Source organism: Stegostoma tigrinum, chromosome 11 (assembly GCF_030684315.1).
Source record: "Stegostoma tigrinum isolate sSteTig4 chromosome 11, sSteTig4.hap1, whole genome shotgun sequence".
NCBI classification, from domain to species: Eukaryota; Metazoa; Chordata; class Chondrichthyes; order Orectolobiformes; family Stegostomatidae; genus Stegostoma; species Stegostoma tigrinum.
The window spans coordinates 8,728,815-8,755,451 of NC_081364.1; the positions used below are offsets into that span (position 1 = coordinate 8,728,815).

The 26,637-nt window shown below is 43.8% G+C and overlaps 1 protein-coding gene across 12 annotated transcripts in view; it reads left to right on the forward strand.

Annotated features, from left to right (window-relative positions):
* Positions 1–26,637, forward strand: part of dalrd3 (DALR anticodon binding domain containing 3) — a 59,066-nt gene that overhangs the window by 7,592 nt on the left and 24,837 nt on the right. For 9 of the 12 annotated variants that reach the window (XR_007249261.1, XM_048547974.2, XM_048547973.2 and 6 more), the window contains exons 3-10: positions 1,674–1,969; positions 11,694–11,746; positions 12,817–12,933; positions 13,610–13,680; positions 16,628–16,686; positions 19,286–19,368; positions 20,702–20,828; positions 25,576–25,634. Coding sequence is in view for 9 of the 12 variants with exons in the window: in XM_048547974.2 (XP_048403931.1) it covers positions 1,674–1,969; positions 11,694–11,746; positions 12,817–12,933; positions 13,610–13,680; positions 16,628–16,686; positions 19,286–19,368; positions 20,702–20,828; positions 25,576–25,634 (865 nt within the window). In the remaining 3 variants the exon portion in view is untranslated. The remainder of the gene's footprint in view (positions 1–1,673; positions 1,970–11,693; positions 11,747–12,816; positions 12,934–13,609; positions 13,681–16,627; positions 16,687–19,285; positions 19,369–20,701; positions 20,829–25,575; positions 25,635–26,637) is intronic. The other 3 variants (XR_007249262.2, XR_007249263.2, XM_059649739.1) reach the window with 2 other exon arrangements.

Consider the following 26,637-nt stretch of genomic DNA (forward strand, 5'->3'; position numbering starts at 1 on the left):
GGGAAGGGTTTAGAGGGTTATGGACCAAATCTGGGCAATTGGAACTAGCTGAGTGGACGACATGGTCAAAATAAACCAGTTTGGGCCAAAGAGCCTGTTTCCATGCTGTATTACTTTATGACTTTACAACTCTATGACTGCCATTGCCAAAACAATGAGTCTCAAGGAATGGATTCAGGAGAAGGGAAATAAATCAGATACTTTGAGACCCGTTCGTATCTAAAACTATCCTTTGTCCCTAGTTCTGTTACCTTTCATTTACAGTTAAACAGTATGCAGGTTTGAGACTCTTTTTCATTCTCTGGAGGAGCTTCAAACTACACATCCAATCCACCAGCAATTCTATTCATTTCTACATCAACAATATCATCTGCGCTCAAGATCTTTGTTGTCACTGCTTCTGGCCTTCCCTTGCTGGCTTCCCAAACCCCATTCTACACAAGCACCCACGCAGAATTTAAAATACTCATTTGCAAACTGTCTTTACCTAATCTGCCTTTGCAACCCCATCTGCCTTTATCTGCTAATACTCTGGCTCTTTGAATGTTGACTGCTGTACATCCCTATCGCCTTGCAGTGACCCTTGGAGGTGAGACATCCAACTCCCTCAGCCCAATATTTGGAATTCTTTCCTCCAAACCCCTCCAACTGAGGACTCTGGATGTTTGCTAATGTCCTCAAAAATTAACCAAACTTGGGTCATATATGATGAAGGGTCTAGGCCCGAAACGTCAGCTTTTGTGCTCCTGAGATGCTGCTTGGCCTGCTGTGTTCATCCAGCCTCACATTTTATTATCTTGGGTCATATATAGTTTATTTAAAACTGCTAATGTTCGCTTCTCTGGTGCATATTTAACGACAGGCTCTATATAAATGTACAGTCTCGTTCCTAGTTTACGTAAAAAGATATTTCCACTGATTGGAGTCAATAAACTATGTTGTTTTTGGGTGGCATGGTGGCTGAGTGTCTAACATTGCTGCCTCACAGTGCCAGGGATCCAGGTTCAGTTCCAGCCTCGGGTGAATGTCTGTGTGGAAGTTGCACATTCTCCCTGTGTCTGTATGGGGTTCCTTCAGGTGCCCCACTTTCCTCCAAAAGTCCAAAGACGTCCAGGTTATGCAGATTGACCATGCTAAATTTCACGTGGCACCTAGTGAATTAGCAATGGGGTCAATGAACTATGTTGTTGTTTTTGGATGGCACAGTGGTTCAGTGGTTAATACTGCTGCCCCACAGTTCCACGAACCTGGGTTCAGTTCCAGCTTCGGGTGACTGTCTGTGTGGAGCTTGCACATTCTCCTTCTGTCTGTGTGGGTTTCCTCTGGGCGATTTGGTTTCCTCCCACAGTCCAAAGATGTGCAGGTTAGATGGATTGCCTGTAGTGTTCAGGGATGTGTAGATTAGGGGGTTGGGCCTGGGTGGGATGCTCTGAGGGTCGATGTGGACTTGTTGGGCTGAAGGGCCAGTTTCCACACTGTCAGGATTCTACGGTCGGTGATCTAAATACAGGGATAGGGTAGGGTGGTTGGTGTGGACGTGATGAGCCAAATGGTCAGCTTCCGCACTGTAGACATTCTATGAAAAACAGTTCAGTGACCAGTAATATTTTGTGTTGGTACAGCTGCATATTTTTGATGCTTGAATTTCTCATTTCTAACCAAATTTCCTTTAGCTGGGAAGTGCACATAACACCAAATCTTGCCCTAAAAACCTCTGTCTACAACTTTCTGAAATTGTTGAGAGTCACTTGGCCATGTACTCAACAAACCACATCCAACGAGGAAGCTGTCTCCAACTTCAAGAAGATTTTATCAGAGTCAGTGTATACGCAGCTTGGGAAGGACAAGGCCTCTTCAAACCAGGCGCAGAATATGCTACCAGAAGATGTTTTGTTCAAGGTGCATTTAAAACAGTTTGTGAAGGACAAGGAGCTAGAAGGTTATGATGCCAACTTGGACATGGCTTTGGGTAGGTTCTGAAATTACTTCTTAAAAAAGTCGACATGTTTGCAAGTTCCTCTTTCTCATTTTTAAGTAAAATAGGGACATAACAATGAGTCAGAACAAAATAAATTGAAAATCCTTTACCTCTGAATAATGGAATCTGAAAGAAAGATAAGCTGGAGAAGACTCAGAAGAGATTTATCAGGATGTTGCCAGGTATGGAATGTTTTAGTTGCAAAGAAAGGCTGGATGGGCTGGACATTTTTCACTGGAGCGTGGGAGGTTGTGAGTTGACCCTCTAGAAGTGTATAACATAATGGAGGGAATATGTAGAGTTAATGGTAGTTGCCAATTCCCTAGGATAGGGGATTTTTAAGGTGAGAGGAGAGCGATTTAAAAAAGACACGAGGGGCAAATTTTTTACACGCAGAGTGGCTCACATGTGGAATGAGCTCCCTGAGGAAATGGTGAATGGGGGTGCATTACAGCGTTTAAAAGATAACAAAGTGTGAAGCTGGATGAACACAGCAGGCCAAGCAGTATCTCAGGAGCACAAAAGCTGACGTTTCGGGCCTAGACCCTTCATCAGAGAGCATCATCTCTGATGAAGCGTCTAGGCCTGAAACGTCAGCTTTTGTGCTCCTGAGATGCTGCTCGGCCTGCTGTGTTCATCCAGCTTCACACTTTGTTATCTTGGATTCTCCAGCATCTGTAGTTCCCATTATCTCTGATCAGCATTTAAAAGATATTTGGATACAGTACATGAATAGGAAAGGCTTGGAGGGATTTGGAGCAGGAGCAGGCAGGTGGGACCAGTTTAGTTTGGGATTATGTTCAGCATGGACTCATTGGACCAAACGGTCTATTTCCGTGCTGTATGACTTTACGACTATATGCCTTTGCAAATATTGATCAAGTTTGCAAAGTGCAATATTCTAAAAATGGCAGTTAAAAAGTAGTATAAAAATAAGTCAAGCATTATTCAGTTTGCAATTTTTATCTATAAGGTTTTTGAGTAGATTTGTATCTCGGATTGTGGGTGTTGAGGTTCGTTGGCTCACCGTTGGTGCGTAATTTCTCTGTTGTATCTGTGGACCCAGCTGTGAGCATTGTTTATCAGTACCCTTACCATCTTGCAGTCATTTGTTCTGCTGTTTTACGGGCTTGTGGGTTGTTGATAGGTGGTTTGTACCTCACACTGTGTGGTAATACCTGGTTCCTGAGGCATCCATGTAGGAAGTAGAGTTGTTCGCGGGTTGCGCTCTCTCGTTTGGCATAGTTTTCCCATTTTCGTGCCAATTTGAGCGTGTTATGCCCGTCTGTCTCTAAGGTTTTGGAGTAGATTTGTAGCTAGGGTTGTGGGTGTTGGTTGGCTCGCCGCGAGCCAATCTCAATCAACCTCAGCATTTTTATCTGTTGAATCATCTGATGGATAATTTGAACATGGGCTGATGCAGTTTCCACTATATGCAGAAATAAAATGAGACTAATCTATACGTATTGAACTGGAGATCCCAATAGGCGATTTTTCTTTTTTCAGAAACATTTGTTGAAACTCACTCATGGGATTTGGATATCTCTGGCATTTTTTGCACATTCCTAATTGCCCTTATAACTCTGTGAGGAGCAAGTTGTACCAACTGGTTATTAGTAGGGTTTGGTGAAACAAACTCTCCATTGCCAACACATTCCACAGATAACCCTGCAAGTGAGGACCTGAAGTCAGCATCACAATCGTAGCTGGTCAAAATAAAGGGTTTTAACAATCCTCAGTACTAGCAGCTGTATGTTTTAAACCTTATAAACACTTGCACTACTCCTGTGATCACTTAATCCCCAAACGCTCAACGTTTGTCAACAGCTACCCAGATTCTGTGGTTTAATTTGAAGGCTATCACCATGCTGATGGATTTCCACAAGTTGGGCTCCAGATAAATAAAGACAATCTGCAATATCTCACAATAAGTCTTTAGAGATGCAAAGAATTTTGAGTTTGGTTTCTCACCTTGCTAGGAGACAGTGTGATTTCTGTTTACTTCAGCAAGATGTTAGATTGCAAAGGAGATGCTGACTTTGATCTACAGGTGAATTAAGAATCTATGTTGAACATTGTTTGTGGAAAGAGGAAATTGAAAGTAAGCATTCATAGTTATTTTTAATCTAAAATTTCAGGAAAATATGAATCATCCTGTTAAGAATTGTAGTGTAATGTAGGAAGCTTTAAGCACAATTTAAGTTTGTTTAACCATACTTCACTGTGATTTTCTGCTGTTCCTAAATTGGATGCTGATGAATTTGTCCTCATCCGGTATGAGAGGATAAATATGTCAATAGATTAAAAGTGTTTAATTGTTTTTATTCACTTATGGGACATGAGCATCTCTGGCTGGCCGGCATTTATTGCCCATCCCAAGTTGCCCTTGAGATAGTGGTTGTGAACTGCCTTCTTGAAATACTACAGTCCACTGCTGTTGGTTGACCCCCAATGTCCTTGCGGAAGGAATTCCCAGATGTTGACCCAGAGACAGTGAAGGAACGGCAATATATTTCCAAGTCAGGATGGTGAGTAGCTTGGAGGGGAAATTGCAGGTGGTGAAATTCCCATGTGTCTGCTGCCCTTGTCCATCTAGGATGAAGTGGTCATGAGTTTGGAAGGTGCTGTCAAAAGAAACTTAGTGAATTTCTGCAGTATATCTTGTCAATAGAACGCAATGCTGCTACTAAGTATCGATGGTGGAGGGAGTGGATGCATGTGGATGTATTGTCAATCAAGCGGGCTGCTTTGTCCTCGAAGGTGTTATGCTTCTTGAGTGTTGTTTGGGCTGCACGCATCCAGGCAAGTGGGGAGTATTCCATCACATTCCCGACTTGTGCCTTGTGGATATGCTATGGGGAGTTGGGAGGTGAGTTACTTGTTGCAGAATTCCAAACTTCTGATATCCTTATGAGGCCATGTATTTAATATACAGATAAATTTAAAAATAACATGCATAATTAACTATGATTTGTTAAGGAGATCCTTGGTCTAAAGTGTTTCTGTTACTTGCCCATGTATAGTCAATATGTAATCCTGCTGGCACATTTTCTCTTTGTAAAAACAACTGTGCGACAATTATGTCACTTGGAAGAATATTGGAGTTCTCTTGGCTAACATTAAATAAACTTCAAGAACAGAAGATGTAGTTATTTACTTCATTGTTGTTTGTGAGATCTTTCTGTGCACAGTTTGACTGCCATATTCCTCTACCGTGATACTGAAACAATCAGTGATGAACCATGAAAAATGTTACGCAAATGATAATTTGTTCTTCTCTGCTAGGCAATAATGTTATGTATTGAACTCAAGAATTTGATTGCTCAAATCCTAGTAAACTTTGTTTGCATTGAATTGTGATGTGATCCATAAAATCAGTTATTTGGAAGCTTGAATCTGAGGATGAAGGGACATTTCTTAATTCGGGACAGCATGAACATTGGATAGAGAGCTGAGAATTCAGTACATTATTTAAATAAAGCCTCAGAGTTTGTCTTTTAAAACCTGAGAGAGTTGAAGAACAGTAGAGAGGGGGAATAAGAGCAAGAAAAGGAAAAACTGAATGAGGCCCAAAGCAAACCTTTCATATTAGACAGGGGTTCACCTGTACATCCCCCACCTTGGTCTACTTTATCCTTTGCTTCTAAAGTGACCTCCTGTATATCAGTGAGACCAGGCGTAGACTCAGAGACTGTCCTGTAGAATATCTATGCACTGTTGGCGACAAACAACACCTTCCAGTCACCAACGATTTTAACTCCCCTTCCCATTCACTGGGCAACGTGCCCATCCTGGGCATCCTTCAGTGTCACAATGACACCACACACAAACTGGAGGAGCAACGCTTCATATTCTACCTCAAGAGCCTACAGCCCAATTGTCTAAACATAGAATTCACCAGTTTTAAAATCTCCCCATCCCGGCTTTGTCCCATGTACAACCCTCCCTCTCATCCCCACATCCTCAACCTGACACAACCTGTACCTCAACTCCCGCCCACATGCCTCACCTATCCCACTGACCAATACTCACCACTCCCTACCTGCATTCACCCATCACCATCCCTCCTACCTTATGCAGCCCCACTCCTCCTGTCTTTACTTTCCAGCGCCGTTCCCCTTCCACATTTCTTTGATAGGGTCCTGACCCAAAATGCCAACTTTCCTGCTCCTCTGATGCTGCCTGGCCTGCTGTGTTCCTCCAGCTCCACACTGACTCCAGCATCTGTAGTTCTTGCTATATCTGAGGCAAAAGAGCAGTTTCTTTTTGATCTTGGTAAAGAGAAAATGGTATGATAATTCTTGATTTCAAATGCAGCAAGGATATGCAAATAGGATGTGCTACTTGAAGCTCAGTAGAAACAGAAGGGGGAATGTCCAGTGGAATGCCCAGGTGAACCTGGAATGAGCAGATTGCCTTATGAGGAAAGGCTAGACAGGAGGTTCAGAGGTGTCTTATTGAAACATATAAGAATCCTGAGGGGACTTGATTGGGTGGACATTGAAGGGATGATTCCTGTTGTGGGGGATTTTGGCACTGGTGGTCATAGTTTATAAAAAAGGGGTTGCCCATTTAAGATAGAGATAAGGGAATAATTTTTCACTCAGAAGATTGATTTTGGAATTCCCTTCCTCAAAAGACAATAGTCAAAGAATCTTTAAATATTTTTAAGGCAGAGGTATGTACTAAAGGGATAAAAGATGATCAGAGATCTGAAGGAATGTAGAGGTGAGGTTAAATTCTGATCGGCCATGATCTTATTGAATGGTGGAGCAAGCTCAAAGGGCCAAGTGGCCTACTCTTGTTCCTTGTTCATATAAAACAAGTAGAGCTGCAATAAGAAGCTAGATGCAAGAGAAGATTAGACAGCAAATCTTTGCATTTTCTCAGGTACTGATTAAATGTAAATGCAAGTTAAATGCAAATCAGAGATAATAGGAACTGCAGATGCTGGAGATTCCAAGATAATAAAATGTGAGGCTGGATGAACACAGCAGGCCAAGCAGCATCTCAGGAGCACAAAAGCTGACGTTTCGGGCCTAGACCCTTCATCAGAGAGGGGGATGGGGGGAGGGAACTGGAATAAATAGGGAGAGAGGGGGAGGCGGACCGAAGATGGAGAGTAAAGAAGATAGGTGGAGAGAGTGTAGGTGGGGAGGTAGGGAGGGGATAGGTCAGTCCAGGGAAGACGGACAGGTCAAGGAGGTGGGATGAGGTTAGTAGGTAGCTGGGGGTGTGGCTTGGGGTGGGAGGAAGGGATGGGTGAGAGGAAGAACCGGTTAGGGAGGCAGAGACAGGTTGGACGGGTTTTGGGATGCAGTGGGTGGGGGGGGGAAGAGCTGGGCTGGTTGTGTGGTGCAGTGGGGGGAGGGGATGAACTGGGCTGGTTTAGGGATGCAGTAGGGGAAGGGGAGATTTTGAAACTGGTGAAGTCCACATTGATACCATATGGCTGCAGGGTTCCCAGGCGGAATATGAGTTGCTGTTCCTGCAACCTTCGGGTGGCATCATTGTGGCAGTGCAGGAGGCCCATGATGGACATGTCATCAAGAGAATGGGAGGGGGAGTGGAAATGGTTTGCGACTGGGAGGTGCAGTTGTTTGTTGCGAACTGAGCGGAGGTGTTCTGCAAAGCGGTCCCCAAGCCTCCGCTTGGTTTCCCCAATGTAGAGGAAGCCGCACCGGGTACAGTGGATGCAGTATACCACATTGGCAGATGTGCAGGTGAACCTCTGCTTGATGTGGAATGTCATCTTGGGGCCTGGGATGGGGGTGAGGGAGGAGGTGTGGGGACAAGTGTAGCATTTCCTGCGGTTGCAGGGGAAGGTGCCGGGTGTGGTGGGATTGGAGGGCAGTGTGGAGCGAACAAGGGAGTCACGGAGAGAGTGATCTCTCCGGAAAGCAGACTGGGGAGGGGATGGAAAAATGTCTTGGGTGGTGGGGTCGGATTGTAAATGGCGGAAGTGTCGGAGGATAATGCGTTGTATCCGGAGGTTGGTCGGGTGGTGTGTGAGAACGAGGGGGATCCTCTTGGGGCGGTTGTGGCGGGGGCGGGGTGTGAGGGATGTGTCGCGGGAAATGCGGGAGACGCGGTCAAGGGCGTTCTCGATCACCGTGGGGGGAAAGTTGCGGTCCTTAAAGAACTTGGACATCTGGGATGTGCGGGAGTGGAATGTCTTCTCATCTCCACCTATCTGGACTCCATTTTCTCCCCTTTGGTCCAGGAACTCCCCACCTACGTCCGTGACACCACCCACACCCTCCACCTCCTCCAGGACTTCCAATTCCCTGGCCCCCAACACCTCATATTCACCATGGACGTCCAGTCCCTGTACACCTGCATTCCGCATGGAGATGGCCTCAAGGCCCTCCGCTTCTTCCTGTCCCGCAGGCCCGACCAGTGGCCCTCCACCGACACTCTCATCCGCCTAGCTGAACTCGTCCTCACACTCAACAACTTCTCTTTTGACTCCTCCCACTTCCTACAGACTAAGGGGGTGGCCATGGGCACCCGCATGGGCCCCAGCTATGCCTGCCTCTTTGTAGGTTACTTGGAACAGTCCCTCTTCCGCACCTACACAGGCCCCAAACCCCACCTCTTCCTCTGGTACATTGATGACTGTATCGGCGCCGCCTCTTGCTCCCCAGAGGAGCTCGAACAGTTCATCCACTTCACCAACACCTTCCACCCCAACCTTCAGTTCACCTGGGCCATCTCCAGCACATCCCTCACCTTCCTGGACCTCTCAGTCTCCATCTCAGGCAACCAGCTTGTAACTGATGTCCATTTCAAGCCCACTGACTCCCACAGCTACCTAGAATACACCTCCTCCCACCCACCCTCCTGCAAAAATTCCATCCCCTATTCCCAATTCCTCCGCCTCCGCCGCATCTGCTCCCACGACAAGACATTCCACTCCCGCACATCCCAGATATCCAAGTTCTTTAAGGACCGCAACTTTCCCCCCACGGTGATCGAGAACGCCCTTGACCGCGTCTCCCGCATTTCCCGCGACACATCCCTCACACCCCGCCCCCGCCACAACCGCCCCAAGAGGATCCCCCTCGTTCTCACACACCACCCTACCAACCTCCGGATACAACGCATTATCCTCCGACAATTCCGTCATTCACAATCCGACCCCACCACCCAAGACATTTTTCCATCCCCTCCCCTGTCTGCTTTCCGGAGAGACCACTCTCTCCGTGACTCCCTTGTTCGCTCCACACTGCCCTCCAACCCCACCACACCCGGCACCTTCCCCTGCAACCGCAGGAAATGCTACACTTGTCCCCACACCTCCTCCCTCACCCCCATCCCAGGCCCCAAGATGACATTCCACATCAAGCAGAGGTTCACCTGCACATCTGCCAATGTGGTATACTGCATCCACTGTACCCGGTGCGGCTTCCTCTACATTGGGGAAACCAAGCGGAGGCTTGGGGACCGCTTTGCAGAACACCTCCGCTCAGTTCGCAACAAACAACTGCACCTCCCAGTCGCAAACCATTTCCACTCCCCCTCCCATTCTCTTGATGACATGTCCATCATGGGCCTCCTGCACTGCCACAATGATGCCACCCGAAGGTTGCAGGAACAGCAACTCATATTCCGCCTGGGAACCCTGCAGCCATATGGTATCAATGTGGACTTCACCAGTTTCAAAATCTCCCCTTCCCCTACTGCATCCCTAAACCAGCCCAGTTCATCCCCTCCCCCCACTGCACCACACAACCAGCCCAGCTCTTCCCCCCCCACCCACTGCATCCCAAAACCCGTCCAACCTGTCTCTGCCTCCCTAACCGGTTCTTCCTCTCACCCATCCCTTCCTCCCACCCCAAGCCGCACCCCCAGCTACCTACTAACCTCATCCCACCTCCTTGACCTGTCCGTCTTCCCTGGACTGACCTATCCCCTCCCTACCTCCCCACCTATGCTCTCTCCACCTATCTTCTTTACTCTCCATCTTCGGTCCGCCTCCCCCTCTCTCCCTATTTATTCCAGTTCCCTCCCCCCATCCCCCTCTCTGATGAAGGGTCTAGGCCCGAAACGTCAGCTTTTGTGCTCCTGAGATGCTGCTTGGCCTGCTGTGTTCATCCAGCCTCACATTTTATTATCTTAAATGCAAATCAGTTGTGTATGTTTCATTCATTTGTTTATTACTTCCATCATAGCATCAAAACGAACAAGCACAATGACATAAAGCCGCATAATTTATTCAAACACAATGAGAATAGAGACAACAGGGAATCTATTTATAGAACTGTACAGCATGGAAACAGACCCTTCGGTCCAACTTGTCCATGGTGACCAGCTATCCCAAATAAGTCTAGTCCCATTTGCCAGCAATTGGCCCATATGCCTTTAAGCCCTTCTTATTCATACATTCATCCAGATGCCTTTTAAATGTTGCAATTGTACCAGCTTCCACCACTCCTTCCGGCAGTTTATTCCATACACACACCACCCTCTGTTTGAATAAGTTGTCCCGTAGGTGCCTTTTAAATTTTTCCCTTCTCACCTTAAGCCTATGCCCTCTAGTTTTGGTCTCCCCTACCCTGTGAAAAAAACCTTGTATATTTACCCTCTCCATGCCCCTCATGATTCTATAAACCTCTATAAGGTCACACCTCAGCCTCTGATGCTCCAAGGAAAAATCCCCAGCCAATTCAGCCTCTCCCTATAGTTCAACCCCCTCAACTCTGGCAACATGCTTGTAACTGTTTTCTGAACCCTCTCAAGTTTCACAACATCTTTCCTGTAGCAGGGAGACCAGAACTGCACACAGCATTCCAATAGTGGCCTAACCCTGTGGTGGAGCAGTGGGAAGCAATCAGAAAAATAAATGGATGAGGTTTGCAAGGATATATGATTCTAATCTGATGAAAAAGCCCATAGAGGGCTGAAAAAGCAAAAGAAAACAAGTTTATTGTCAAATATAGAGGTGTTTATACTGAAGAAAGCTGTGAAGAGTTAATATATTAAAAAGAAAATTAGGAAAGCAAAGCGAACATTTGGGAAAATACTTGCATGTAAAATCAAGGAAAATTCAAATTTATATTTCTATGATTCTAATCATTTAAAAGTTGTAAGCTACTTTTGGAGTATTGTGTGCAATTCTGGTCTCTCTCCTTCTAGGAAGCATGTTGTGAAACTAGAAGGGGTTCAAAAATGAATTATGAGAAGGTTGCCAGCATTGGAGGGTTTGAGCTACAGGGAGAGGCTGAGTAGGCTGGGATTATTTTCCCTTGAACGTCAGGGGCTGAGGGCTTATAGAGGTTTATAAAATCATGAGGAGCATGGATAGGTAAATAGGCAAGGTCTTTTCCCAGGGGTGGGTGAGTCCAAAGCCAGAGGGCATAAATTTAAGGTGAGAATGGAAAGATATAAAAGGGACTTATGGGGCAGAGGGTGGCGCATGTATGGAATGAGCTGCCCGAGGAAGCGTTGGAGGCTGGTTTGATTACAACATTTAAAAGCTGCCTGGCTGGGTGTATACATAGGAAGGGTTTAGAGGGATATGGTCCAAATGCTTTACATAGGACATCTGGTCAGCATGGACGAGTTGGACCAAAGGGTCTGTTACCATGCTGTTTATCTCTATGTTTCTATGACTCTAATAGCAAAGGCACATATTCCTTTCTGTGTTCAAACTCAAAGGTACATGTTGCACTGTCAAATGTTAATTGATATAAATTGCTTTTTCTTTGTACAGTGAAGGAGGAAGCCCTGAGGCAAATTGCAGAGCTTCAACACAAAGTCGAAAAGGTCAGTAAAAGCATAGTTTATTGTAATGGAACAGAGTCTGAACCTTCACTGAATCCTGTTCTGATCCACAGATCTGCTTCCTGGGGGCTTTGGTTGACATGATGTAGCTCATTCCATTGATTCAGTGCCACCTTCAGAACAGTTTTATTGTGAAATTTCTCCTTTCTCCCTGCGGGTGTTTAAGTAACATTGTAATTTATTTTAAATTCTGTTTCATTTTGACCTGTAAACTGTCAGATAACAGAGGGACATATTAATTCTGCAAATAGATAATAAATCAGTCCATAAAATGCTCAAAGTAGTGGTGCAACCCATCCAACATTTTCAGTTAGATGTGGAACAGGTACTAGATTTGTTAAAGTGAAATATTATTTAGCATTACATTGGGTAGGAAACAGATTTATGGTAACAGCCAAAATATGCAGAAACAGTGTGGGATTTTTGAACAAAGCTGATCATTTATGAAGATCTGGATTGCGTTGTCTTAAATTGGGGGCAGGCGATGGCCTAGTGGTATTATTGCTGGAGTGTTAATCCAGAGACCAAGATAGCATTCAAGGTACACAGATTCAAATCCTGCTGTGGCAAATGGTGGGATTTGAGTTCAATAAAATATTTGGAATTAAAAATATAACCGTGAACATGAATCCATTATCAATTGTCAGAAAAACCCATCTCGTTCACTTGTGTCCTCTAGGGATGGAAACTGCCATCCTTACCTGGTCTGGCCTAGCCTATATATGATTCCAGACCCACAGCAATGCGGTTGACTCTGAGCTACCCTCTTGACAATTAGGAATGGGTAATAAATGCTACCTAGCGAGCGATGCCTTCATCCCATTAATGAAAAAGAAAGGATGGAGGAAGCAGATATAAAAACAAATTTCAGAAAGGAATTGGAGACACTCTTGAAAGGGAAATGTTTGCAGGGCTTTAGGGAATAAATGGATAGATGATTTAAAGCGCTGACACAGGCATGGTGGCCAAATAGATTCCTCTGTCATCTGATTAAAATAATTTCAGATATCAATATATTCTGAAAAATCAGCAAATTGTATTGGGTATCTTAGGAGAATGCCGAGGATGGTTTGGTGATCCATGTGGTGGGCTGTGAAGAGGAGTTTCAGCAGCAGAAGATTGACCTACTTTGGAGAATCCTGAACACCAGCAGAGATCGAGTGACTCAGGTTAGTTTGATGGTTACATATAGGCCATGTTCTTATTGGATGGCAAATTAGGCTCTAGAGACTAGATGGATCACTCTTAATTCTTAGGTACAAAATAACCCATAGAGCATTTCCATTAGAACACAGATCTCATTTGCTAATATCAAAACTCTCCATCCAAAAAATCCAAAATTTGAATCTATTGCACACTGCCTAGTTGTTTATTCCAGTCACTTATTATATGCATGGCTCCTTCAGGAGTTTGAGTTGAACCGTTTCTTTTGGCCTGTAAAATTGGGCAGTGGCTGAAGATCAAAGGTGATCTCGACAGATGTGCAGATTAAGCTTTCTAATCACCAGAATAAATTTGAATGAAGTGGTGGATCCTCAGTAACTATTTAACTTGCATAATTGCCAGGACAGAAATTTGAAACAATTTCAAACTTTATTCACACTCTGTTCTCCCAAAAGCTAACAAGTTTGTGAACGTAGAAAAGGATCAGTGATGTCAGTCCTACTTGGAGCCCAGCTAGTTGCAATATTCGTAGTTTGACATTGAAGGATATTGGGTATGGTACATGAGTCATGCCATCTTCAAGCTTACGATTTTGGCGGCATAGAATTACTAACTATTATGTAATTAACTGCAGATATTGGATTACAGAATATTTACAGTGCATTTTTCTTTCATCCACAGAAACACCTTGTGTGTGGGTCAGTGAAAGTAATTGGTGAAAGCTCTCACATCAATGCTGTACAATATTTTCAGTAAGTCACTTTGATCTCAACACAAAATACAGGACGTTACAATACAGTCAATTTTCTACCATTATTTGTTATTTCAATGCAAGCAATAGCTACCATAGAAAAGCACATGGTTCCTGTACGACTTTAAAAATTATCCAATTGTTCTTTAAATGAAAAAGTCACGTTGGAATTGAAATGTTGACTCTCTTTTTCTGTTCACAAAAACTCCCGTGTCTGCTGAGGTTCTCTAGCACTTCGTCTTTGTTTCAGAGCACCTACTCCCATTGTACTTTGATTTCATGAAACTTATCCAGAATACTTGGACCTTTAGCCTCGAGATGAACATTTTTATAAATTGAGATCTGCCCCAAAAGTTGCACTGTGCATTGTTTGTTCCTCAGACAGATTATCTTTGGCTATTATCCCATTGCTGCTTGTGGTACCTTTCTGTGTACAAATCTAATTACTTGCCCAATTCCTTACAAATATAACAATGATTGCACTTGAAAAATAGTTTATTGGCTGTAAACTGTTTTGAAACATCCTAAGGTTGTGAATGATGGTATGCAAGTCCTGTTTTTCTGTGTGATGCCAATTTGCACAATCTTTCCAATGGCAAATTCCCCATGGCTAAAATCCTAAGCATTAGGAATAGGAAGAGACTGACTGCTCCTTGAATTTGCTCCTTCAATACAAGAACTGTTAGTGCAATCTGAAAAGTAATGATAATATGCAAATGAAGGGAATAGTAGATCAGGTTAGATTACAGTAAACTCTATTTCAAAATAAAAGTTTCAAAATACACGCAGTTCTCTTCCATAATGTTTGCCGTGCATCTGAAGAGGACAGAATTTTAGGTGCCCCACAAGCTTGGAACACAGAATTCAATTGATAATTTCATGTAATTGCAAAAAGGGAGCACTGCAGTGTCAGAGGTGGTACCTTTAGTTGCATCTAAACAGGTCACATCTTCCCATGTGAGTGGATGTAAAACACCCCAAGGCACCATTCGAAGAACAGGAGAGTCCTTGTCAACAACATTCCTCTTCTCTGTGAGCTTATTGACTGCACTGTTTAAAAATAATTCCTTGGCTGTGAAGTATTTTGAAACATCTTGAGGACATGTGAGCTGTGATGTAAATCCAATTATCTTTCTCAGTGTTGCCCAACGGTACGTAGACTAAATGCTGTACTTATCAAATAAGGAGGAGTTCATCGTTCCATACCTACTCCATGCTGCGAAGTTTAAAATGTGATTGATCCCAGTTTTGGAATTTACAGGAAGAGGAGAAGGTTAAAGAGCACCCATGTGTTGGAAAGACAAAGCTCAAGGATACAGGAATGCCACATCTTAAAATTGATTCACCTTGGGGTATTTACATTCTGGCTTGAATGTACAGGGTAGCAAAGGAGAAAAACAAAAACAAAGAATATTGTCAATGTGTGTAAAGAAAGAAAGTCTTATCTAAAGTACGAATCAGGATAGAATTGAAAAGACAAATGACCAGTTTTCCAGAAACCCGACTAAAACAGTTTCTTAAGGACAAAGCAGTATTTCACGTGTCTTGCAGTGACAGTTTATCGGAAATAGGAGCAGGAGTATGCCCTTCGAGCCTACTCTGTCATTCAATGTGATCATGGCTCATCATCCAATTCAATAACCTGTTCCTGCTTTTCCCCCTAAAAGACAAAAGAAATAAAAATAGATATGGGGAGAAAGAAGTGTAAACTGTTGGGTTTAAAATGTATTTATCTCAAACTTAGGAATCTTAAGAATCAAGAACCCCTCAGTTAGATACTGTTGGATATAGAGTGTAGCACCCATACCACTACAACCTGCTTGTGTCCAACAATTGATTCATTGGGATTACACAGGCTAAGTGCAATTGCTAAGCTAGTATCAATTTTATGTTCTACACCCACACCTCTCAAGACATCTGACCAAAATATCAATTTTGCTATGTGTTCAATCTTTTCCTTATTGCCCTTTTTATTCATATGGCATTTTTAGTATAATTCATCTTATATGTGGGTGTTTGTTATCTATCCCTAACTGCTCTTGAACTCTGTGGCTTGCCAGGCTATTTCAGAGGGCCATTATGAATCAGAAGTCACACACACAGTAGGAATATGATATATTCCAGATTTGTTAATCGCATTCAAATTCTGTGATGGGATTGGAATTCACGTCCCTGGACTATCAGCCTAGACTCTGAATTACTAATCCAGTGGTATCACCATTTCCCCTTAAGTGATTAGCACTGAAACTGTCACTTCCAGCAAATATTATTCAAATATTATGCTATTTTGTTTAGTATCTGTTGGAACACTCTGAGCTGACAAACAATAATATCCCTCAAAAGCCTATAATTTTCCCTACTTTCTCCAAATGAAAAGGAAGAATGAAATTACTGTTAGGTAAATGATAAAAGTGCTTGTCCTTAACAGTGGCCTGACCAAGATATAGAAAGGGAATTAAATAATATCAGGAGAAACAACATTTACTGTTTAAAAACTAACAAGTTGTACATTAAACAAGTTGAGCCCAGTAATGTTTCCCTTTGAATTCACAAGGCAACATGGCATGCCTGAGAAGATGAGCAAGCAAAATGCTTGTAGTTCAGGCACCGTGACTTGGTGCACGAAAAGTTTCTATAATTTCGTCTAAAGGGAAGTTTCTGACTCCAAATTACTGCTCTTTGGAAGTCAGTAAAACTTGCCTCATCGCCTTTGAAACAACAGTACTACATACTTGCAAAAGTGACCCTTTCCAGGAATATAATACTCATTTTTAAATTAATCTTTTTAGATCCATAATCTTGAAACCCTCAGTTTTGGCTATAATTGGCTTATGTTAAATCATTTAAAATTCTGATAGTTTTGATCATTTGGAGCCAAGTTAAACAGGAGAATGCAATAAATTTTGAAGAAATTACACATTCAAATGTTCACTCAATTTTTCCTACAGGTTTCGAAGGTCTCAAATGCAGGAAGCCTCTGTGATGAAATATGGAAACCTAGTACAAGGTACAGCCTGTATTATCCAGTCTCCTTGTCCATATTCTGTTCCTTTAGGTTCTGCTGTCAGTGTACTTGATTATAGGATGTTTCAACCTGGTTCTTCCTCAACAAGTGAGGAAAATAGACCTTCTGTTGAACTTGTTAGTGGCAAAGTGCCAATTCTCTAACAGTAGAGGTTGGATTAAGTTGTGTGCAGCAGTTTTCAACGAACAAACTTTCCTTCAGTGTTTGGATGGTTAAGGGAGCTGAGTGATATAGTTCATCTCTGTAATTGACACTGAAATTCACAATGAAGATTAGCGAAGAGTATAAATTGTCACTGAGGCAAAGGCTTTTTTAAATGATGGGAACACTTAAAAACCAGGCCTTTAGAACTGTAAAAGGAACAAAGGTGGAATTTGTTCTGCCCTTGGCCTTTGGCTAAAAATAACAAAGAAACTGTCTGAAATAGCCAGTGATAATGGGAACTGCAGATGCTGGAGAATCCAAGATAACAAAGTGTGAAGCTGGATGAACACAGCAGGCCAAGCAACATCTCAGGAGCACAAAAGCTGATGTTTCGGGCCTAGACCCTTCTTCAGATGCCCGAAACGTCAGCTTTTGCACTCCTGAGATACTGCTTGCCTGCTGTGTTCATCCAGCTTCACACTTTGTTGTCTGAAATAGCCAGATGGCTAGAACTCCTTCCCTGACGGCTTTGTGGGGTATCCAGACTAAACAGGCTGCAGCAGTTCAAGAAGACAGCTCAGCACCACCTTCGCTAAGATAATTAAGGATGGGCAATAAATGCTGGCCCTGCTAATAAAGCCCATGTCCCCTGAATGAATAAGAAGTACACATTATTTGTGGAATCTTATAGAGGTCTGAGCAACATGAGCTATGACAAAGTGTGTGGCAGAATCAGGTGACAAGTGCAACGAGGCCCATCTTGACATCAGAAGCAATTTTCCCCACCTTTTAGCTTTTCACAAGCTGTGTGGTGAAATTCTCATTGATTAGTAGTGGGGTGCCAGTTGCTGGGAATTATTGGTTGTTAAATGCCTTGTTAACAGCCCAACTTGCTTCATTAATGATAAGCCTTCCATCTTACCAAAGCTTGATGTCAGAAAACTAGGCAAGGTAACCAAAACAAGCATGTGGCAAATTCAAATTACCACTTTCTCCAAATGACCTCTGTGTTAGGAATCAGGCACCAGCATCTAGCAGCACAATCCATGGACACTGGCCACACCCAACCCACATCCATAGACATTGGCATCTAAAATATGTCTCTAAGAACCCACATGGGACATCTTTAATCCATGTATAGGATGCTTGTGCACTTCAATGATGCAGTGACAACTATCAATGGAATCCTGCAGCAAGGACACTGTGCACTTATAGCTGGACTAAGCTGCATTTCCATGCTCTCCAGTTGCACTCATAGCATTCACTGATTCTGAGCTTACTTCAATACACACAACATCCCCCCTTACATTGCCTTTTTGCACTTTGCCATGTCAGCCAGAGATACCAGGCTTATTTTACTTCTGTTTTGCCATATAGCGCAGACGCATGTCTAGGAAGTTGTCATAATTGTCAACAGACTGCAGTCAAGTCAAGGGCGTTCGATCAGGAGTTTTGCCAGCGACAGCCTTCGATGCCAGTCTAAGCCAATCACAACGTGGTCAGAGTCAGGATCCTGTCCTCATAAGGAGCAAGGAGCTGAATGAAGAGCAACCAACCTCCCATCTTGATTCTTTCTGCCCTATTGTGCCTGTTTACTTCATAGAATGAGAGAAAGGGCAGCTATAATGGGAAATGAAAGTAGGTGGAACAGCTATTACCGTTAGTGAAGTGGGAGGTGCATTGAGTAATTGAGTGGGCAGTACAGAAAGTCTGCAGTGTTCTTCTGTCATGTGGGTGACAGCAAGTGGAGATTATGTTATAGGAAATAGAGTGTGAACCTTGGTGGGAGACGGGTCCAGTCGCTGAGATATTGGCAAGACGGTGGTGAATTCACCCTGGCGCACGGGGGCCCAGGTAGCAATCTCAATTAGCATGGTGCGGTTCCGTTATCTCCACTGCTGGGTTCCGAGAAAGAGGAAGTTCCCCTTTAGCTACACCCATAAGCAGGACTCCAGGCCCCTGTCCTCAAAGCAGGGTGCTAATCTCCCCTGGTCTGCACTGTTTGGGCCAAACGTCAGTTGCAGGGCAACAACAGACTGACAGTGCTTGACTGGGTGCACAGTGAGTTTTTAAAGATGTTGTAGGCCAAAGGGATGTTAATGAATTCTGGTATATCTGCTAACTGGCCAGTTGTTGTGGGGACAGCCTGTGGTAAAATAGGGCAGAAGTTGGATATGACATATGCCATGAAGCACAGTAATAATTAATGAGGCATGCTTGGTAACATCAGACAACAAACCCTCCAAAATACATGCACAACTTGGGCTTAGCCAAAACAAAACGCTCAGCCCTGTGCAGCAGTTAATCTGTTCTCTAGAAACTGGTCTAAGGCCTACAGTCAGATTTGCGGATAAGCAGGATTGTTATCTGGAGATGTAGTGAAATCAATGGGAAGAAATTTGCTTGATTCTAATACGTTGGTTGCATTTCTCCCCAGGGGATTCATGGACTGAAATAATCTGCAGCATGACTTCAGCCACCATCAGGTTCGAGCTGTTAGCTACAGCCCACCGCACTCCAGTAAGTAATGTGCATGTTCCAGCTGCAGCCATTGGAATTTAGGGAAAGACTTTCTTTTTCTGACTTTCTCATCTTCTGCTTCTTTTTCAAATCTTGTTGCAGCACCTTTATATAAAGGCGAGAAGGTGACATCCTATGCCCATCAGTTCTAAATAAAAACTGAAAGAACTGCAGTTGTTTAAATCAGAGGCAAAAATAAAAATTGCTTAAAAAGCTCAGCAGGTCTGGCAGCATCTGTGGAGAGAAATCAGAGTCAAGTGAAACAAGAAAAGTTATTCCCAACGTAAATTCACTACCCTCTCTCTCACTTCAGCTCTAATTTTAGCTGTATTTGGACTTGTCATCAGTTCTCAGCCAGCCGATTCACGAAAACAGGCCAGACTTTGGCCTGTTTCCCATTAAGAAGCCCCTAAAATTCCAATTTAATGGGATTTGCTGAGCAACAGTAAGCCTTCCCAGAGACACTGCAGGGAACAGCTACAGAGAAAAGGACTTGACAGCACTTAGCACATTCACCATTGAAATGTGACCATAACATACTTCAGAAATTCAAGCAGTCAAAATTTAGGGCTGATCATTGAAGTCATATCTTTAAAAATACAGTGGTAAAAACAAAATCAATGTCTGGATTCGGATTGGAAGCAAATACTCTGGTCTGTTACAGTATTTGAATCTTAAAAAATTCCAGGTTGTTTGCTGTGAAGGATGGACTGTGTAGCCCTTCCCTCAATTCCTTTCACCCCCAACTCTCATGATCTTTTGGACATGGTGGCTGGAGGTTGTAGTTCCCTCTTATTTGGTAGCTCAGGCTTCTTTTACTAGAGCAGAAAGTCAGCCATTTGGTAAGTACATTCTACTTCCATAAATATTTGATTTTAGAACTCGTAGAAGTTGAGGTCAAGAAACCTCAGCTCAAGTGTGGAAATAAGAAAGGTTATTCCCAACATAAGACCCCAAGTCGCACCCCCATCTACCTACTAACCTCATCCCACCTCCTTGACCTGTCCGTCTTCCCTGGACTGACCTATCCCCTCCCTACCTCCCCACCTATACTCCCTCCACCTATCTTCTTTACTCTCCATCTTCGGTCCGCCTCCCCCTCTCTCCCTATTTATTCCAGTTCCCTCTCCCCATCCCCCTCTCTGATGAAGGGTCTAGGCCCGAAACATCAGCTTTTGTGCTCCTGAGATGCTGCTTGGCCTGCTGTGTTCATCCAGCCTCACATTTTATTATCTTGGAATTCTCCAGCATCTGCAGTTCCCATTATCTCTCTCTCTATTCCCAACATAAATTCAGTTTCCTTTCTCTCTCTCACTTCTGCTGTGAATATTAGGTGAATTTGGACCTGACACAAGCAGTCAACATTTCTACAAAAGGAACTAAGAGTGGAGCATTTGTGATGTACAACTGTGCAAGGCTTGCAACATTATTTGATCATTTCAACAAGTCTGTTCAACAAGGTAAAAACTGTGATTTTTCGCAATTGATTGAGAAGTTAGCCAGCCTGCTTACATTTTCTTTGCCAGGTATATTATTATTCAAATAGAAGCAAAGAACAGTGGAAACAAAATCAGAAATGGTCTGGCAACATCTGTGGAGAGAAATCAGAGTTAACATTTCAGGTGTTCTGGGGAAGGGTGACTCAGCCTGAAACATTTACTCTGATTCCTCTCCACAGATGCTGCCAGACCTGACCTTTTCCAGCTAATTCTGTTTTTGTTTTTGACTTACAGCAGCCGCAGTTCTTGGGTTTTCACAAAGAACTGCAGGTGTTGGAGATCTGAAATGAAACTGAAGTACGGGAAGTGTAGACTCACCTGGCATTTCAGCCACAATCTAATTCATTAGTTAAAGCAGACTCTCAAACCAGCTTTATTTTCTCCAGGATGATAAAATGTGAGGCTGGATGAACACAGCAGGCCAAGCAGCATCTCAGGAGCACAAAAGCTGATGTTTCCAGCCTAGACCCTTCATCAGAGAGGGGGATGGGGAGAGGGAACTGGAATAAATAAGGAGAGAGGAGGAGGCGAACCGAAAATGGAGAGTAAAGAAGATAGGTGGAGAGAGTATAGGTGGGGAGGTAGGGAGGGGATAGGTCAGTCCAGGGAAGACGGACAGGTCAAGGAGGTGGGATGAGGTTAGTAGGTAGATGGAGGTGCGGCTTGGGGTGGGAGGAAGGGATGGGTGAGAGGAAGAACAGGTTAGGGAGGCAGAGACAAGTTGGACTGGTTTTGGGATGCAGTGGGTGGGGGGGAAGAGCTGGGCTGGTTGTGTGGTGCAGTGGGGGGAGGGGACGAACTGGGCTGGTTTAGGGATGCTGTAGGAGAAGGGGAGATTTTGAAACTGGTGAAGTCCACATTGATACCATTAGGCTGCAGGGTTCCCAGGCGGAATATGAGTTGCTGTTCCTGCAACCTTCGGGTGGCATCATTGTGGCACTGCAGGAGTCCCATGATGGACATGTCATCTAGAGAATGGGAGGGGGAGTGGAAATGGTTTGCGACTGGGAGGTGCAGTAGTTTGTTGCGAACTGAGCGGAGGTGTTCTGCAAAGCGGTCTCCAAGCCTCCGCTTGGTTTCCCCAATGTAGAGGAAGCCACACCGGGTACAGTGGATGCAGTATACCACATTGGCAGATGTGCAGGTGAACCTCTGCTTAATGTGGAATGTCATCTTGGGGCCTGGGATAGGGGTGAGGGAGGAGGTGTGGGAGCAAGTGTAGCATTTCCTGCGGTTGCAGGGGAAGGTGCCGGGTGTGGTGGGGTTAGAGGGCAGTGTGGAGCGAACAAGGGAGTCATGGAGAGAGTGGTTTCTCCGGAAAGCAGACAGGGGTGGGGATGTTAAAATGTCTTGGGTGGTGGGGTCGGATTGTAAATGGCGGAAGTGTCGGAGGATGATGCGTTGTATCCGGAGGTTGGTGGGGTGGTGTGTGAGAACGAGGGGGATCTTCTTTTGGCGGTTGTGGCGGGGGCAGGGTGTGAGGGATGTGTTGCGGGAAATATGGGAGACGCGGTCAAGGGCGTTCTCGATCACTGTGGGGGGAAAGTTGCGGTCCTTGAAGAACTTGGACATCTGGGATGTGCGGGAGTGGAATGTCTTATCGTGGGAGCAGATGCGGCGGAGGAATTGGGAATAGGGGATGGAATTTTTGCAGGAGGGTGGGTGGGAGGAGGTGTATTCTAGGTAGCTGTGGGAGTCGGTGGGCTTGAAATGGACATCAGTTACAAGCTGGTTGCCTGAGATGGAGACTGAGAGGCCCAGGAAGGTGAGGGATGTGCTGGAGATGGCCCAGGTGAACTGAAGGTTGGGGTGGAAGGTGTTGGTGAAGTGGATGAACTGTTCGAGCTCCTCTGGGGAGCAAGAGGCGGCGCCGATACAGTCATCAATGTACCAGAGGAAGAGGTGGGGTTTGGGGCCTGTGTAGGTGCGGAAGAGGGACTGTTCCACATAACCTACAAAGAGGCAGGCATAGCTGGGGCCCATGCGGGTGCCCATGGCCACCCCCTTAGTCTGTAGGAAGTGGGAGGAGTCAAAAGAGAAGTTGTTGAGTGTGAGGACGAGTTCAGCTAGGCGGATGAGGGTGTCGGTGGAGGGGGACTGGTCGGGCCTGCGGGACAGGAAGAAGCGGAGGGCCTTGAGGCCATCTGCATGCGGAATGCAGGTGTATAGGGACTGGACGTTCATGGTGAAGATGAGGTGTTGGGGGCCAGGGAATTGGAAGTCCTGGAGGAGGTGGAGGGCGTGGGTGGTGTCACGGACGTAGGTGGGGAGTTCCTGGACCAAAGGGGAGAAAATGGAGTCCAGATAGGTGGAGATGAGTTCGGTGGGGCAGGAGCAGGCTGAGATGATGGGTCGAACAGGGCAGGCAGGTTTGTGGATTTTGGGAAGGATTATTTTCTCCAGAGTGCTTTTGGTGACAGATGTAGTCTACTCCTGCCATTGACGCCAACCTATAATGATTCATCTTTCTAAGAACGAACATTGCTTGTGTTACACAAGCTGGTTGACAGGAGTCCAATTAAGAAAAAAACAGAAGCAAATTCTGGATCCTTTCCCTTTGGGTAGTGGATCATCATTTGACCCTCCTGCTGGGGGCCACTCCATATAGAAAAGAACAGAGGTGCAGAAGGAGTCCATTCAGTCCACTGTCTCTACACTAGGTCTCTGGGATGATTGAACTGGAACTAACAATCTAAATTTCATTTATTGCATGGTGCATTGTGAACTGCAAACATGAAAATGCAGCTTTAGATTTAGATTTAAAACCGTTGAAAACGCCCATGGTTTGCATTTAGTCTTTAAATAACAACAATACCAATCAGTTCATAAGTTAATAGTCGATTCATTGTCATTAAAATATCAAAAGGTATCTGTTTAATGGTGTGTTCTTTGATGATAGTGAGACCTTTCTTTTCAAACTGTGAAATGAGTGTCCATGTTAAATAGTGGATACATTTGGTGGGGAAGCTTGATACTTAGCATTTAAATTCAATGTTAGCAGTGAGACTGCTCTCAGAATAGAATACTTCATGTACACTTTCAGACATCAGTCTTTTCTCCCTACACTGACTCATGTTGCAGGAAAATGACACTCCTCAGTTCCTTGCTCATCAGGCCTTATTTTCATACTTTCCAGCAGCATACTCAGAAACATTGCTTGGAGCCAGAAACAGATGCTGTGCTGATTTGTGCCTGTTTCACTGTTGTACTCTGGGCGCCTTCTGACACTGATCAGCTAACCCAGCAACCAGGTCTTCTTTGAATGATTTGCGTCACTGCAGTATCATATGTTCCATTTAGCCTTCCAAGTGCAAAATTTCAAATTCAATGAGTTTGTGAATTGCTAATCTGATCAAGAAAAAGTGGATCATTAGATTACTGGTTAAATTGAAAATGGGGGACAAAAAGAGGACCTGCCAAGGGCAGACTCTCCTACATTAAAAACCAAATCAAACATTTTCTATATGTACAGGGAACAATTGTGTGTGTTAGATTTCAATGAAAATTTAAACCAAAACCTCAGCTGTTTAAGTGGATGAAAAGATCCCATGACACAAGAGCAGAGGAGTTCTCTCTCATGTTCAGGCCAATATTAATCCCTCAAATAACATTACAAGCATAGATTATCAGATGTTTATAATACCATAAGGAATAGGTGCAGGAGTAGGCAATTCAGCCCATTGAGTAAACAAGCAACATCATTATTGATCTGATTGTGGATATAACATAATTACATAACCATTTGACATCTTTATCAATGAAAAACCTGTCAAATTCAATCTTTGAAAATATTCAATAATCCAGTCTTCATTGTTCTCTAGAAGAGAATTCCAAAGACTAACAACCTTTTCAGGTTCCTTACCATCTCCATCTTAAATGAGAGACTCCTGACCTTCAAGCTGTGCCCCTCATTCTAGATTACCCGCACAAGAGGAAACATTCCGTCAGCATCTATTAAGATCCCTCATAATCTTAAATGTTTCAACGAAATCACATCTGTTTTTTCTAATCACAAGAGATAAAGACCCAGCTGGTTCAGCCTGCTGTTTGTGGGAAATTCATGCTTCTTTGGTGACAAAACGCTTGAAGTTTTGAAAGGCACTATTTTAATTTGGGTCTTTCTTTCACACACCTCGCTTTGGATCCACTATATTACTTGCAACTTACCTGGATACACAGTACATGGAGAGAATTCCAACTCCCAGTGTTCTCCCTGATCCTTCAATGGATCAGGTGGTGCAGTCAATCATCAGTGTTGTCTTGTGATTATCATTGACTTAACTGGTGAGATTCCTTCTCAGAATTAACTGATTGTTGCTACAAATGAATCACTAGGTACGTGAGCTCGGAGACAAGTAATTCCCAGAGCCATTTTTTACAATCCCAGTCTCAACACATCCTTCCTCACCTCCCCACTCTGCTTTCCTCACTGTAGGGAATCTTAAAAAAAAAACCTGACGAAGGAGAGAAACAAATATGCATGACTGAAATTAGCTCTACACAGATTGCAAGTCTTGGAGGGTAGACATTGGCTCAAACAAAAACCAATAGCTCTTAAGAAACAAACAACTTATATTCAGGTTTAGAAGACCACTTCCTAGAGAATTTACATAACGTAAAAATACTTGTTCCAAATAATACACCAAGATTCATAGTGTTTATTTTCTTAAAAGAAAATAGTAAAACAGATTTTTCCTTGCTTTCTCAGGCTTGTACCCAAAGTTCCCAGAAACATCACAGCTAAATTTTTCTGCTCTTCAGGAAGAGGTACTTTATCCCTAATCAGCAATGTGCTTCATTGTTCTCCTCCTTGACAGGATTAAAATGTGCTGCAGTAATCAGGAATAAAGGTTATTGAGAAAATGCCCCATGATATAGACCTACTGACATATTAGTTCATGAGGTTAAAACTTGAGATATTAAAGTTTCAGCAATGAGAATATTTATAAACATTTGTGATAATGGGAACTGCAGATGCTGGAGAATCCAAGATAACAAAGTGTGAAGCTGGATGAACACAGCAGGCCAAGCAGCATCTCAGGAGCACAAAAGCTGATGTTTCGGGCCTAGACTCTCTGATGAAGGGTCTAGGCCTGAAACGTCAGCTTTTGTGCTCCTGAGATGCTGCTTGACCTGCTGTGTTCATCAAGCTTCACACTTCGTTATTTATAAACGTTTAACTATTTTGTTCTGGACTCCTGAAACGTTTCAGCTGTGCCCAAGGTGAGAGTATTAATGACAGTTTGCATGTCCCACATCATGATCAAAATCTGAGCCAACTGATGCCTACATGAGGACACCAGTGGATTTTGTCATAGGATGTTCTGAAACTTATTTCGATTTGTGCAGTTAAGTCTTTCATTTGCTTGAAATTTTTAAAATAAATGTTCAATCTATTAAAAGTGTTGCTTACATTTAATAAGCTAGGTGCTTAAATTCCATTTAACTCAGTCCCAATGCACACCAAAACCCACCACCTTACCAAAAGGTCTAAGAAACAAATTCAAGAAATACCATGAAGCTCAGTGCATAAACTGAATACCCTTGACAATCTGTGACCTTTAGGCTCTTCCCTAACAAAATTCTCAATAAGTTTTAAATTGACATCTTTGGTAGCATTTTAAAAGGAGAGTGTGTTTCAGATGTTCCCCAGTTTTTCAGTGAAAAAGTGTTTCCTAACACCATTCCTGGATGGCTTAGTTGTAACTTTAAGGTTCATTCACCACAGCTGGACCCCGGAATCTCCCTGTAGGATTTATACAACTTGCTG